Genomic DNA, 12,708 nt, shown 5'->3' on the forward strand with positions numbered 1-12,708 from the left:
AGTGGCTGCAAGGCATTTTACTACTAAACCAGACCCTATATTGATTTGGCTGATGTATATCGGCCATTATTTGACCTTTTTTGATGATCGGTATCAGCAATTATGCAGCCGATGTGTCTCAATGTTTTACCACTTTCAACCTCATGTCCCTATTTTGGGCATGTCATTATAGGAGAACATTTTCAAAAGTTTTTGAAAACTTTCAGAAATGGCAAATGTACAAGCTCACAGTGATTTTGATATTGTGTTGTGAGCAATTGTTATTTTGAGCTTCAGTAATTAAACAAAATAATGTTTAGTTTGTTTTACTTTTGCTTATAAATTAAAGGTGCTATTAATTGTTTTGTTAAAATAAAAATGTTCAGGTCTGGATACCAAATTCATCCAGTCAGGAGAGATGAAATGAAATTGGAAATGAAGCAAACAAAAACGTGTAATTGGAACATAAAATAAGGTCCTCTCTACTGATTGGATGAAATTGGCAACCCGCCTGAAATTTTATTTTCTGTTTACTAAAGAGTTGGAGCCTGGAGAGATGGGGAGACCCCTGGTTACTGAAAACTGCACTCTAGCAATGATCAGAATACAGGGCTTTAACCTTTTAAGAAAAAACCCCCCCCAAACTATTGTTTTAACCTACAAAATATCACTTACAGCACCTTTTTAAATGTTCTCAAAATAGTCTAAGTTTTTCAAATTGATTTGAAAATCTTTCACTTCTTGACAAAATATTGGACAGAACATTGGTAATCTGTGGTAGAACTCTCCCATCAGGCTCTAGAGACGTGTTAGTACTACTAGAGTAAATCTTTTAACTATCTATAAATGCATGGAGTCTCTGTGTGCGTGTCTGTGCCCGGCATATCGCAACAACCGTGCGGCCGATCGACTTCAAACTTGGCGTGTGTATCACCGAGGTCCTGACTCGGGTGGTGATGTGTAGAGTGGGAAGTCGGTTGGCGATTGTCCAGATATAAATTATATCTCTAAATCTCTATGTCTGTCTGTCTGTCTGTCTATCCGGGTCCATGTTATGGCCCATATGTAGATATCTCTGTATCTGTCTGTCAGTGTGACCCTTTATGCCCATGCGTGGAGATCGCTGATGTCATTAATATGACATCATAGTATTGACATCATAGACTGGCCAAGTACTATGGTAATGAGAACTGCACTAAGTGCGCTGGCAACAGGTACAACGGGTGAAGTGGGTTTTCTGACAACGGGTACAATTGGTATTGCATAACTGGAGGGGCATGCGTTCCCAACGGGCATCGCCCTAGTTGATAACAATTGTGATGCCTGTCACATTGCTCATGTGCTCAGAATCAGATCACTTCACTGGCTCTGAGTCTGCATATACTCTGTTTACAACAAATAATTGATTTAAAATATTTACTATTTATAAGGCTCTAAATGGTCTAGCTCCTAAATACATCTCTGACTTGCTTGCTGTTCATAGGCCAGAAAGGCCTATCAGATCATCAAATAGTGGACTAGCAAAACCTAAAGTAAAATCTAGGTCTGCTGAGGGTGCATTTGGTCACTATGGACCAACTTTTTGAACAAACGATAGAATGACCTGAGATTTGTAGAAACTGTCCTTTTAAAATAAGACATTATTCTAAGACATTTCTTTTCCCAGGCCTTTGATCATTAGTGTGTGTGGTGATGCCATACATGTGGGTGTATGTGACGTGTACATGGGAGGGGTGGAGGAAATGTGCTTTTCAAATAATATTGACAGTGGTTCATGTGAATTTATCAATGGGCATTGGAATCTGAAAAATAATTTAAAAATATTCTTTCCCCCCATACATTTACTGGAATTGCTATGGAGTGGACAAATCTATTGAACATTTGTCATATTCTCTGATAATGAGGCACAACAAATAATGTGTTTACTATATCATATATATTCAGTGGTCTTCATTAACATCTTTATTTCTAATGTGTGAGTGGATTAGTCGTCGTGTGCACCTTCCCAGTAGCTGTTTGTTTTGTAAATGCCATTCAGAGTCCTCTGTTGCCCTGGTGCTTGCAGCTGAGATACCCTGCATTTAAGAACTTTTAAATCAGAATCCCAAGAACGTCAAAATAAGTGCCAACTGAAGGGAAAAAGCCACAGTTCCATAGTGTGTATGGCCTGATGCCGTATGTCAATACTCCCCCACAGACATGCATGGTTGTTGAGCCACAGATATGAGCTGGGGGATTAGTCTGCTCACTCCATCTCTGACTTTATCCCGGCATCACTTGCGCATGGAAACCGACCCGGTCCCAAGGATATTCCTCATCCATCTTCCCCTTGGTCTGCCCTGTGACCAGCACTGGAAAATCCAGTGGTGGAACAGGGCTGAACAAACACTGATAGATGATCCTCTCTACTGAATCAAAGGGAAAGAGAACCCATAACCCATATATGTTTCACTTGAAAATCTGTTATTTTGTGCGAACTACACTGTCATACGATGACTTACAGTATGCTTTAGCCTGAGCCCAGCAATATGGCCACATTTTCCTTAGATAGAGCAGTGGACCCCCTCCCGTATAAATTGTAACCTATGTATAATTGAAGGATATCCAGAAGTCAGGGGAACATAAACTTTGAGGTTGTACTTTTCAACGAGAAGCACAAGTTAATTGCCCAAGTTGCACATAAACAGCTCTGATGATTGCAGGCTTGAGGCTTCAGAATTAAAAATGTTCATTTATAGTAGAAGTTTTTGATGGGTAGATTTCAATGTTCAGGATTTTTGTTAGGTTATTTTTAGACAAGAAATAAGATTTGACCTATTATTTCTAACCACTCTTACCTGTTAAGCGGTCTCCCCACTGACTGTAATATTTTTGCTGACCTATTGCAATGCCTCGGTGCACTACATAGGTGGCACAATTAAGCCTCAGCTAATTGTTTCAAGCTTTGCTAATGCACACAGGGGGTGGTGTATATAGCATTTCTGGGTAAGGGACCTTACATGAAGCAGATGTTGATAAAAGAAAGTAGGGAGAACGGAGAAAGAAAAGGCATTACCCTTTTTTCCTGTTGACAAATTGTAGCATTTTAAGCAACACATTGTCCCATTTGTCAGTCTATCCAAAACCATTACACAAAAAAGTTTTTTAGAGGATATTGCTGGAATACTGTCCTGAATATGCTTTCTCATTCCTCAAGCGCAAGCACACCGTATACAGACAGGGCAACAGTCAGTCTGTATGCTGCTAACAGAGAGACAGGCAGAGAGACACTCCACACAGTGCCCTGGGATGTCTGGACTATTGAGTGGCGTTGAGTGAATGCTGAATACATTTGAGTTTGGTTATTATGATGGGGTCAAGGACTGTCTCAAAGCCGTCAGCTTCCAGGCTCCAGACCCAACAACAGCGCTTATACCTAGTTCCTCTGGTGTCGGGTTCATTAACCACCTGTACTTCATCGTTCAATGGTATTTTGAAAATGTCCGAATGTATTTATTTTATTTTTTATGTTTTGAACATTTTCACCTATAATGACATGCCCAAAATAAGGATGTCAGGTTGGAAGTGTTTAAAGACCAGCTCTCCCCCAACCACTAATCCCCAAAAAGATGTCCCTCCCTACATACATACATACCAAAGGGAGATTATTTTTCCACCATGGCTTTTTATAGTCAACTACATAATGGGCAACTGTGGAGTTTGGATTTATATGACCTCTTTAACCGCAAGTGACGTACTAATAATAATGACAGACAATATCCCCTTCAGCCCTGCCTGTAGAGTTTCATAGAGCAACAGGTTAATGTGTTGTCTCCTGATATCCAAACTTTCAGCATCCAATTAACTTTGACCTTTCATATGCTCTCTTCCAGAACTCGATGAACCTTCCGCCGGACAAAGCTCGACTACTGCGGCAGTACGACAACGAGAAGAAATGGGAGCTGATCTGTGATCAGGTGAGGACCAGGGCCATGCAGACCGCTAGTTATCCATCTTTACCGGGTTTGGAATTAATCAAATGTTTTTGGAAAATTATTGGATTGGCTGTTGTTTTTTTTATAAAACATAACATTACGTGAAATATGTTACATGTTAAAATGCAGTGCTCTGCTGCACGAGCTGCATTAGTGCGGCCTAATGTATACAGGATGTCGTGTGACAAAAATAATAGATCTTCATGCTAACATGTTGCACTGTCATACGTTGTTGGCTTGTAGATCTGTTATTTTTGTCACGTGACGCCTTCGCTCGAGTCTGTCTGGGGCATTGATAGCACACTGGAGTAAGAGCCTCGTTATTGCACCATATGATTGCCGTAGGCCTGGAAATTGGGTAAAATACTTTGGAGAAGTTATGGAAAAGTTTTTAAAATTCATTGTTAAAAATGTGTGGGAACCCTGTCTTTATGATATACTAAATTAAACTCTTGTTTATACATTCTACCTTACACTCAATGCCACTCAGTGACACTTAGTTCCACTTACACCCAGTCACATGCTTACTGGAGGGTTCCTGCTTTAGACACTCCACTTTCAACAGAAGTGGTTTGGAATTGCTACCTCACTATAGATCCCAAAGCAAAGCCTGTTTACGGGATGTGAAGGCTGGCCTCTGCGGGTACTGCATTGATCAAACAACCAATCAGTAGATGCTTTACACGATAACCATGGTAACCATGGGGATTGATCCATTGTCTCTGTGAGAATCCTTAGAGGAATCTAAATCTCCCGAAGAATGAGCCCATTAATATGGAGGGTTGACATGGAGAAACTCCATCCTGCTGTGCCTTGTGATCCCAAATGCCCATGCTCCATTGCCCTGCCTTTATCCAGTCGGTCTCTGCTGGGCTTGGGGCATCGCCCCCCAGCTTCACTGGTCAACTGGGTTAAGTGGCACTGCAGGGAGTGCACATCAGTTGGTCGGTGAAAAAACGGAGTCAGCATCACTGCTGTATGAGGGAAATTACAACAGGCGCATGTTGTGTGGCAAGCTGCAGTCTGAGTGCTTTGCTCGGCCCCCAGCCTCCATGCCAGTCTGTTCTTTTTTTTCCTCCTGCCTGTTCTTAACAGTGGTGGGGGTAAAGGGGAAGAGTGCAATACCACCAACCACCCACTCCTCATTGACGGGCAGCGACCCTGAAGGGAACAGTGCCAAGAGGGTTGAGCTGAGTTTGGAGGGGAATTTATGTTCCTCTCATGCATAAAGTGGGGAAACTGTTGGTCCACCATCCACTTGCCGCGAAGTAGGTTGAAAATAATTGCTCTGACGTCACTATGAGATATCCCAAGCTCTCGGATCGACGTCAAACTCTGCGTGCATATCGCAGAGGACCCGAGGAAGTGCCGTGCCTGGTGTGAAGTAGGTTTGATCGTCGGTTGTCCAGAATCACCGCTGTGACTGATATGCTCATGTAAGGGCATATCAGTCGGGCCACTACGCGGCCCTCACACCTATGTTATGCCGATCCGACCGACATTTCTGAGTCATAGGGCATAGCAGTGGCGGCCATTTTCTGGTTCCACTTCAAAATAGTCAATGCATTTTTCACATTGACATTTCCAAAAATATTTATATCAATTCTTTTAAGCCTAGAATCTAGCCATCCAGGGTCCTGGTGAATCATGACCATTAAACATTTTTTTCTGTGATTTTCTTTTTTTAAAATTTTATATTTAATTTTATGATATACTATATTTAATAAATACCCTTTTGTTTTGCCGTTTTCAAAAAAGTTTTTTCACAGAATCAAACGTTTTATGGTCATGATTCACCAGGACCCTGGATGGCTTGATTCTAGGCTTAAATGAATTGATATAAATATTTTTGGAAATGTCAATGGGGAAAAATACATTGAGTATTTTGAAGTGGAACCAGAAAATGGCCACCACTGCCTATAGTGTCGGGAGCTTTGTCAGAGTACCCGTTGTACCCGACTGTCTGTGTCCCTTTTGTGCCCATATATGGAGATCTCTGTATCCGTCAACCACATATATGGGACTATTGGTTGGATCGGCGGTTCTGGACAACCGTATAACCGAACAACTCGTTGTTTGAAGTCAGTCTGCCCCATATATGAATATGACCATAATATGTGCATAGCAGTCGGATCTGTCGCTCTGGACAACCGGATCTCCATATATGCCTATATATGGGCATGTTTGTTTACGGTTATGTCTGAGTCAAATGCTATAAAGGTTTCTGCTAGACAGCAAAAATATGTGAATTCTATGTTGGCGTGGGTTTTTTCTCTGCCTTTGACCAGCTCTAAAATGGAGGTGAGCATGGTTGTGACGCTGTATTGTAAATGTCATTTCACAGCAGTAGGCAGTTGACTATAACGCAAGGCTATTTTTCCCATTGTTCTCATCAAAATAAATCTGATTACTAAATGTAGATCTCAATGCATGCTATTCTTTTTTTTATTTTTATAACATTTTCCACCAAACCATCAAGCCCAAGATAGTGCAGACAGTTCCGTGAATGAAATGTTTTCCATGTTATAGGCTATTACAGCTACAGTGAATCTCTTTATGTAACCATGGAAACTGTGATGGAGGGAGGGAGTGAAGCAAAGATGACAGGTACATTCCCCTTTTGAAAAACAGTCCCCTGGAAATGTTGCTAGAGGTTGAAATATTAAACATTTTTAGGGAAATTATGAGGATTTATGAAATACAGAGGATGCTCTGAATATGAAAAGCTTGTAAGAAAAGCCAGAGTACAAAGCAAATGTTAAGTGCCAGTTAATCAGTGCCAAAACTATCTATATATATGTTTATCCTGAAAAGTTTAGATTACAGTTTTATGATTGTGTGGACAGGTAGAGGCAGGTCAGTGTTTAGTATTATGAAGCATTGTATAGTGCTTGGAACCAAGTCCAATAAAATGCTGAATGTACATCTGTCTCTCCCTGCTTCTCAACTCTGCCACCAACATCAGCTGTTATCAAACATTTTCATGTGAAATATCCCCATATTGACATGTATTTGGCCGCGGACCCCCTTCAGAAAATAGTTTGTGCCTGGTAACCCCACAAGAGAAGATTTGTGTTTGTGAAATAAAGCCAAATTATAAGATGGGGTTAAAGTGGTTGAACTGATTTTGCTGCTATATAAACACATTTTTATAGATGTCATTGTCTATTCACAGCTTCTGCCATATATCTTATACAAACGCAGACCATGTTCCCTGTTAATGGCTTTATTTTTAGATTTAGCATTTTCTTTACATTTTCTTTACACAAGTCATTAAACGCCTCTGATATTACCTCAATAATTGAGTCAATGCTGACTACACATCATTGCGTTATTTATAAGTCATGAATGTTTGAATTGTAAATCAATTTTCTCCAGGGACTATTTTCAGCTAGACTTATCGATCTGCATTTTAAAATGCATTAAAACGCAACAATAACATTACTTTAAGAATAACCACACAATGATATTTGGTGTGTTGAATTTGGCTATCTCAAGCAGTTTCAAGTCTCTGCAAGTAGATTTTTCATATTGGACTGAAATTTATGGAATCCAAATCTTATTTCTTTATATTTTTACTGAGCCTGTGAAGGCCAGGTTCGGGACTGATTAACCACTATAACCCTGGCATCCTTATTTTGGGCATGTCGTTATAGGTGAAAATGTTCCAAAAACGTTCAAAATATTAACTAAAATAGCAGATCTACACGCTCACATTGTGTCATGATGATACGACGCATTCTGAGCTTGTAGGTCTGCTATTTTGCTATTCAGTCTGCAACGTATATAGGACACATAGTCCCCACTTTTTGCCTTTATTTTGATAGGACAGTAGAGAGAGACGGGAAACGGGGGTATCGAACCTGGGACACGCTGTCAGGCAGCAAAGCCTATGTGGTGCGCACCTTAAACACTTGGCCACCGGCACCCCTGGACACATAGGACCACTTAAACTCGATATACTACAGTGACTGGGGTCCCCCGGGGGTCTTTTAGTCTGCACTTGGCCCCCTCCCTTTTTCCCTCTACAACAAATCTCTTGACCAAAAAGGAAACAAAAATACTACAAGCTCACAAAGCATTGCGACACGTCGTGAGCTTGTAGATCTGCTATTTTCGCCGAATGTTTGCCTATTCTTTCGGTTTGTTTGCATACCAAGAATAGGAATGGTGATGTTTATGCGGTTAAAGCATCATGCAGGTCCGGTTCTAATCACTGGCCAGGCCTGTCCTAGCTGGCACAGGACCGATTGAAACTAGTGATGCACGATATTATCGGTAGCATATCGATATCGGCCGATATTTCATTAAAAAAGCAATATCGGTATCGAAGCGATATCAAAATAATTCAGATATTTTGTCACCGATATTTTTTCACCGACATTTCACAGATAAATGACCAATATCTCACCGGTATTGACGCAATAATAATGTGACCGTTAATGGCTTAAAGGAGGAGTTCACCCAAAAAATTACTTATTTTCTATCAATTGCAAACCCTATGAAGCCTTGAATCCATGGATTCTTTTTTAGTTTTTGTCGCATTCCTAAACTAATAATTTGATTCCCGTCTCCTACCGGCTAATGTATCCGGTAGGAGACACAAACTAGATTATTGTCTCCGCCAGGCTGAAAGGCATGGCGAGAGAGTATGTTTTGCCCCCTGTCCGTCCGTCCGTGTGTGTGTGTGTGTGTGTCTGTCCGTCCTGTCTGTGTGTTAGCAGCTAATCTCCGGCACCGTTGGCCCGGTCGCTGCGAAACTGTGCACACACACTCCCTGGATGCCAATTCAGAACCTCTGCCCCACATTTTTCACATGGGCCTGTTATAGCGCCACCTGGAGGCCGATGTGTGCAAAACCCATTTTTTCCTATTACGCCTACAGCTTTTAACTAAACGTCATGCAAATCGGTACACAGTATCTCTATAGTCATGTGATCAACCCGGATCTGTTTCCCATATTCCATCCTCATTGGCTAAGGTTGGCTTCCAAAGTTTGCAGGATTGGTGAGTTTTGAACAAACTGCCTCAAATCATGAACGCAGCTTGCCATTTCCATAAAATTGCACACGCACATTCCCACTAGGCCGAGGAAGAAATGCCACTTAAAACTTTTCAAATCAGCCTCATGGTGGCGCTATAACAGGCCGATTTGCATTTTTATAATAATTATAATATTAACTGCACCGATCTGCGTGAAACTTTGCACGCACACTCCCTAGAAGCCAAGGAAAAACATCTGCACTGCATTTTTCACATCTGCTTTTTACAGCGCCACCAGGAGGCCGACTTATGTCAAATACATTTTTGGATAATAATCCTTCAGATTGTATCCAAACATCACGCAAATCGGTACACAGTATCTCTATAGTCATGTGATCAAGACGCATCTGTCCGATATTTCATATTCCATCCTGATTGGCTAAGGTTGGCTTCCAAAGTTTGCAGGATTGGTCCGTTTTGAACAAAATGTCTCAAATCATGAACGCGGCGTGCGATTTCCCTGAAAATGTGCACGCACATTCTCACTAGGCCGCGGAAAAAATGCCACCCTTTTCACATTGCCCTGTTATAGCGCCATCAGCAGGTCTACTTTAGCAAAACACATTTTTGGAACAAAATGCCTCAAATCATGAATGCATGCACATTCCCACTAGGCCGAGGAAGAAATGCCACCCTTTTCACATTGGCCTATTATAGCGCCACCAGGAGGCCACAATAACCTACCTGACCTGGCGGAGACCTGTGCTCCGAGGAGCACTTTTTCTAGTTTGTGTCTCCTACCGGAAATGCACACGGTCACAAAAACTAAATCAAGGCTTCATGGGGTGTGTAATTGATAGAAAATAAGTAATTTTTTGGGTGAACTCCTCCTTTAAAAAATGAAAACAAAAAAAATCAGCAATGAGCTCAATATAAATATAATATTATATATAATGTAATATATCGGTATTGGCCGATTTGACCCTGCATATTATGCATCTCTAGTTGAAACCTCCCCGTCACTCTCCTCTCCTTTCCTTAGGGCCCCTGGACACCTGAACTGCTTTGCAGGTGTAGAGGAAGCAGTCACATCTTAAATTGACTCCAGATCAATTTCCTCAGACTGCTTTTATAAAGCTACCTTTGTAGACCATGTAGGAACGCTATTATATAATGCTCCCATATGCTTCAGATTCTGCCCTTTTACACATACTGCCTGTTGTAATTCCATCCGTTCTGTCTGTACCTTATGTGCTGCAGGCCATACAGCCTTCTTTCTTCATAGACGGATGCATTTGTTCTTTGCAGACCTGTCTGCTTCTCGCTAACAGTAGTTCCATGTTGCTGTCAGTCACCAGAGCCAGCTTGTCTTCCTGTCACCACTGTCTTCTTTCCTGTTTTGCGAGAGACTAACGGTGACGTACATGGGTGGTGGTGGTCGTGGGGAGGGAGTGCAGTCATGATCACTCAGCCTGGCCCAAAGTCCTCCTCATAGATCTCCATGCATGTAGCCCATGACATTATAAATTCTGAGTTTATCTGTTAACTATGGAACTATATTGGCCTGCTCTTCAGCTGCCATAGCTAATTAGCTAATTAGCTAAACGCGACACTGTCTTTATATCTAAGCCAAGCTGTTTTTGTACACTTTCTGTACACTGCACGCCATACTGCTCGTTCCCATCTACAGCAAAGCAGCAAATGTTGCTCTGTTACATCACTGACCAGAACCGGTGATGCTGGTGATGTGTTGTGACGCTGGCTTCCTGTCCATTCACGCTGATCCAGATACTGTTTCCCTCTCTCCGGCGTTTATCCAAAGCCGACATTAAGCTCCGCACATGTATATGGGGCACACTGGTGGGAGACTTGACCTAAAACCTACTGGCCTGATTGTTCATGGCAGCCGACGTGCCGCCTGACTCAGCTTAGAACATGTACGCACGTGTGTGTGTGTGTGTGTGTGTGTGTGCGCACGCACGCACGCACGCACGCACGCACGCACGCACGCACACATTCCCCAAGGCAAGCCCCATGCATCATAGCACATTAAAACTGTATCGCTACCAGGAATGTTATCTCTGCCCTGCATGGAAGGATCTGCAGTTGCTACAGTTAGTTCTAAAATATTTACTTAATATGTAGTTTTTTTTACTAGTATTATACCTTCATTATATTTGATAATATTTTGTTACTAGAATCTGTAGAGCACGTCCCACATTTCACTGCACGTACTTGTATGACTGAGTGACAAATTTCATCTCCGGTTATACTAACTCGATCAAACAATCTTCTAGAATTGAATTCCTGAGGTAACGAAACAAATGTTGAACTCAACAAGTGGAGCAGTTGACTAGGGTGCGGACCTTATAATCTTTTATGTTGATCTTCCGTTTGTTTCTATGCTCGGCCCCCTCCTGTTATCGCTCGACACTAAATATCTTCCCTGGAGAGTCCCTGGAGATGTTAGTCCTTGGAGAAAAGATTGATTTAAGATTGATTTGAATTTAAATGTCATGACTTATTAACTGCACAATGATGTTCACACAACGTTCTGGTGAGCTTGTAACATTATAATGACTTTGGAGTAAATGAGAACAAAATTATTTTTAACTAGAAAATGTGCTCCTCGGAGCACAGGTCTCCGCCAGGCGAGGTGGTAAAAGAAAGTACTGTTCCTGATTAATCCTGTCTTACCTATTTATATTACATATTGTGATGTCACGTGAAGCTTGACCAATGTTAGCTGTGAGCGGACGGACACACACACGGACGGACAGAGTATGTATTGACACTGATATGTTCTTTTTAAAGACTGGTTACGTTCCACTGAGTTTTAAATTAATTGATGGCGTTGGCTTTATTTATTTTATCGTTGGCCATTCAAAAATAGCAGATATACGTGCTTGTACGTCTGCTATTTAAGATTTCTTTTGGAAAATCTTGAAAGTGTGAGCTGATTTAGAAGGCATTTGTAGAATCGGCCTCAGGTCTTAATGGGTTAAGTGTCAACAACCGCTTATAGTGGAGATGTGCTCAGGGTAATACAGGAGTTGTTCTAATACAAGTTCTGGGTTACTTGGATTTTCTTTTTTTTATAAGTTCAGCCACAGTAAAATAATACAAATGACTGTGATGAAGAACCGCCGGGGAGGAGACAACTCCCTGGCATGCAAACCACTAAGTGCCCTGAAAAGTGCCCTGAAGTAATGTAATATTACTGGTAAACATTGTCTTTGTTGTTGAGAACTGTTACCCTAATTTTCGCAGAAGTCTTAACGTTTGCTTTCCCTTTATTCCCTCCCTCTCTCATTCCCTGTGTCTCATTTCCCCCCACTTCTCCCTCCTCTTGCCTCTTCCTCTCTCTCTCTCTCTCTTGTTGTTGTCCTCACAGGAACGATTCCAAGTGAAAAATCCCCCTCACACATACATCCAGAAGCTGCGGAGTTATCTGGACCCAGCAGTCACAAGGAAGGTGAGAGAGCCCCCACGTAGCTATAACACACAGTCCTGTTCCACTGCCTCAACTCTTCCTTCCCCTCGCAACCGCTATCTCCACACCAGGATATCCCCATAGCCGAGGAAAGATGGCACGGCAACCCTGGGAACAGCTCTAAAGCAGTGTTTCCCAAGCATAGGGTTGTGTTGTGACGCATTTTAGTTTGCAGACCCCTTTTTATGGGCCATGAGTAAATATCCCGTTCCTTTAACCTTTCGTACAGATAACAACAACATTGGAAAACTTTTCTTTCCAAAAAATCCACCCAAAAAA

General features: G+C 41.7%; 1 protein-coding gene across 3 annotated transcripts in view; it reads left to right on the forward strand.

Annotated features, from left to right (window-relative positions):
* Window positions 1-12,708, forward strand: part of fmnl2a (formin-like 2a) — a 67,713-nt gene that overhangs the window by 16,924 nt on the left and 38,081 nt on the right. For all 3 annotated transcript variants that reach the window (XM_080413107.1, XM_080413108.1, XM_080413106.1), the window contains exons 2-3: window positions 3,852-3,935; window positions 12,331-12,411. In XM_080413107.1, the coding sequence (XP_080269233.1) occupies window positions 3,852-3,935; window positions 12,331-12,411 (165 nt within the window). The remainder of the gene's footprint in view (window positions 1-3,851; window positions 3,936-12,330; window positions 12,412-12,708) is intronic.

The sequence above is a fragment of the Gymnoscopelus braueri genome (genome assembly GCF_963280865.1).
Source record: "Gymnoscopelus braueri genome assembly, chromosome: 18".
Lineage (NCBI taxonomy): Eukaryota > Metazoa > Chordata > Actinopteri > Myctophiformes > Myctophidae > Gymnoscopelus > Gymnoscopelus braueri.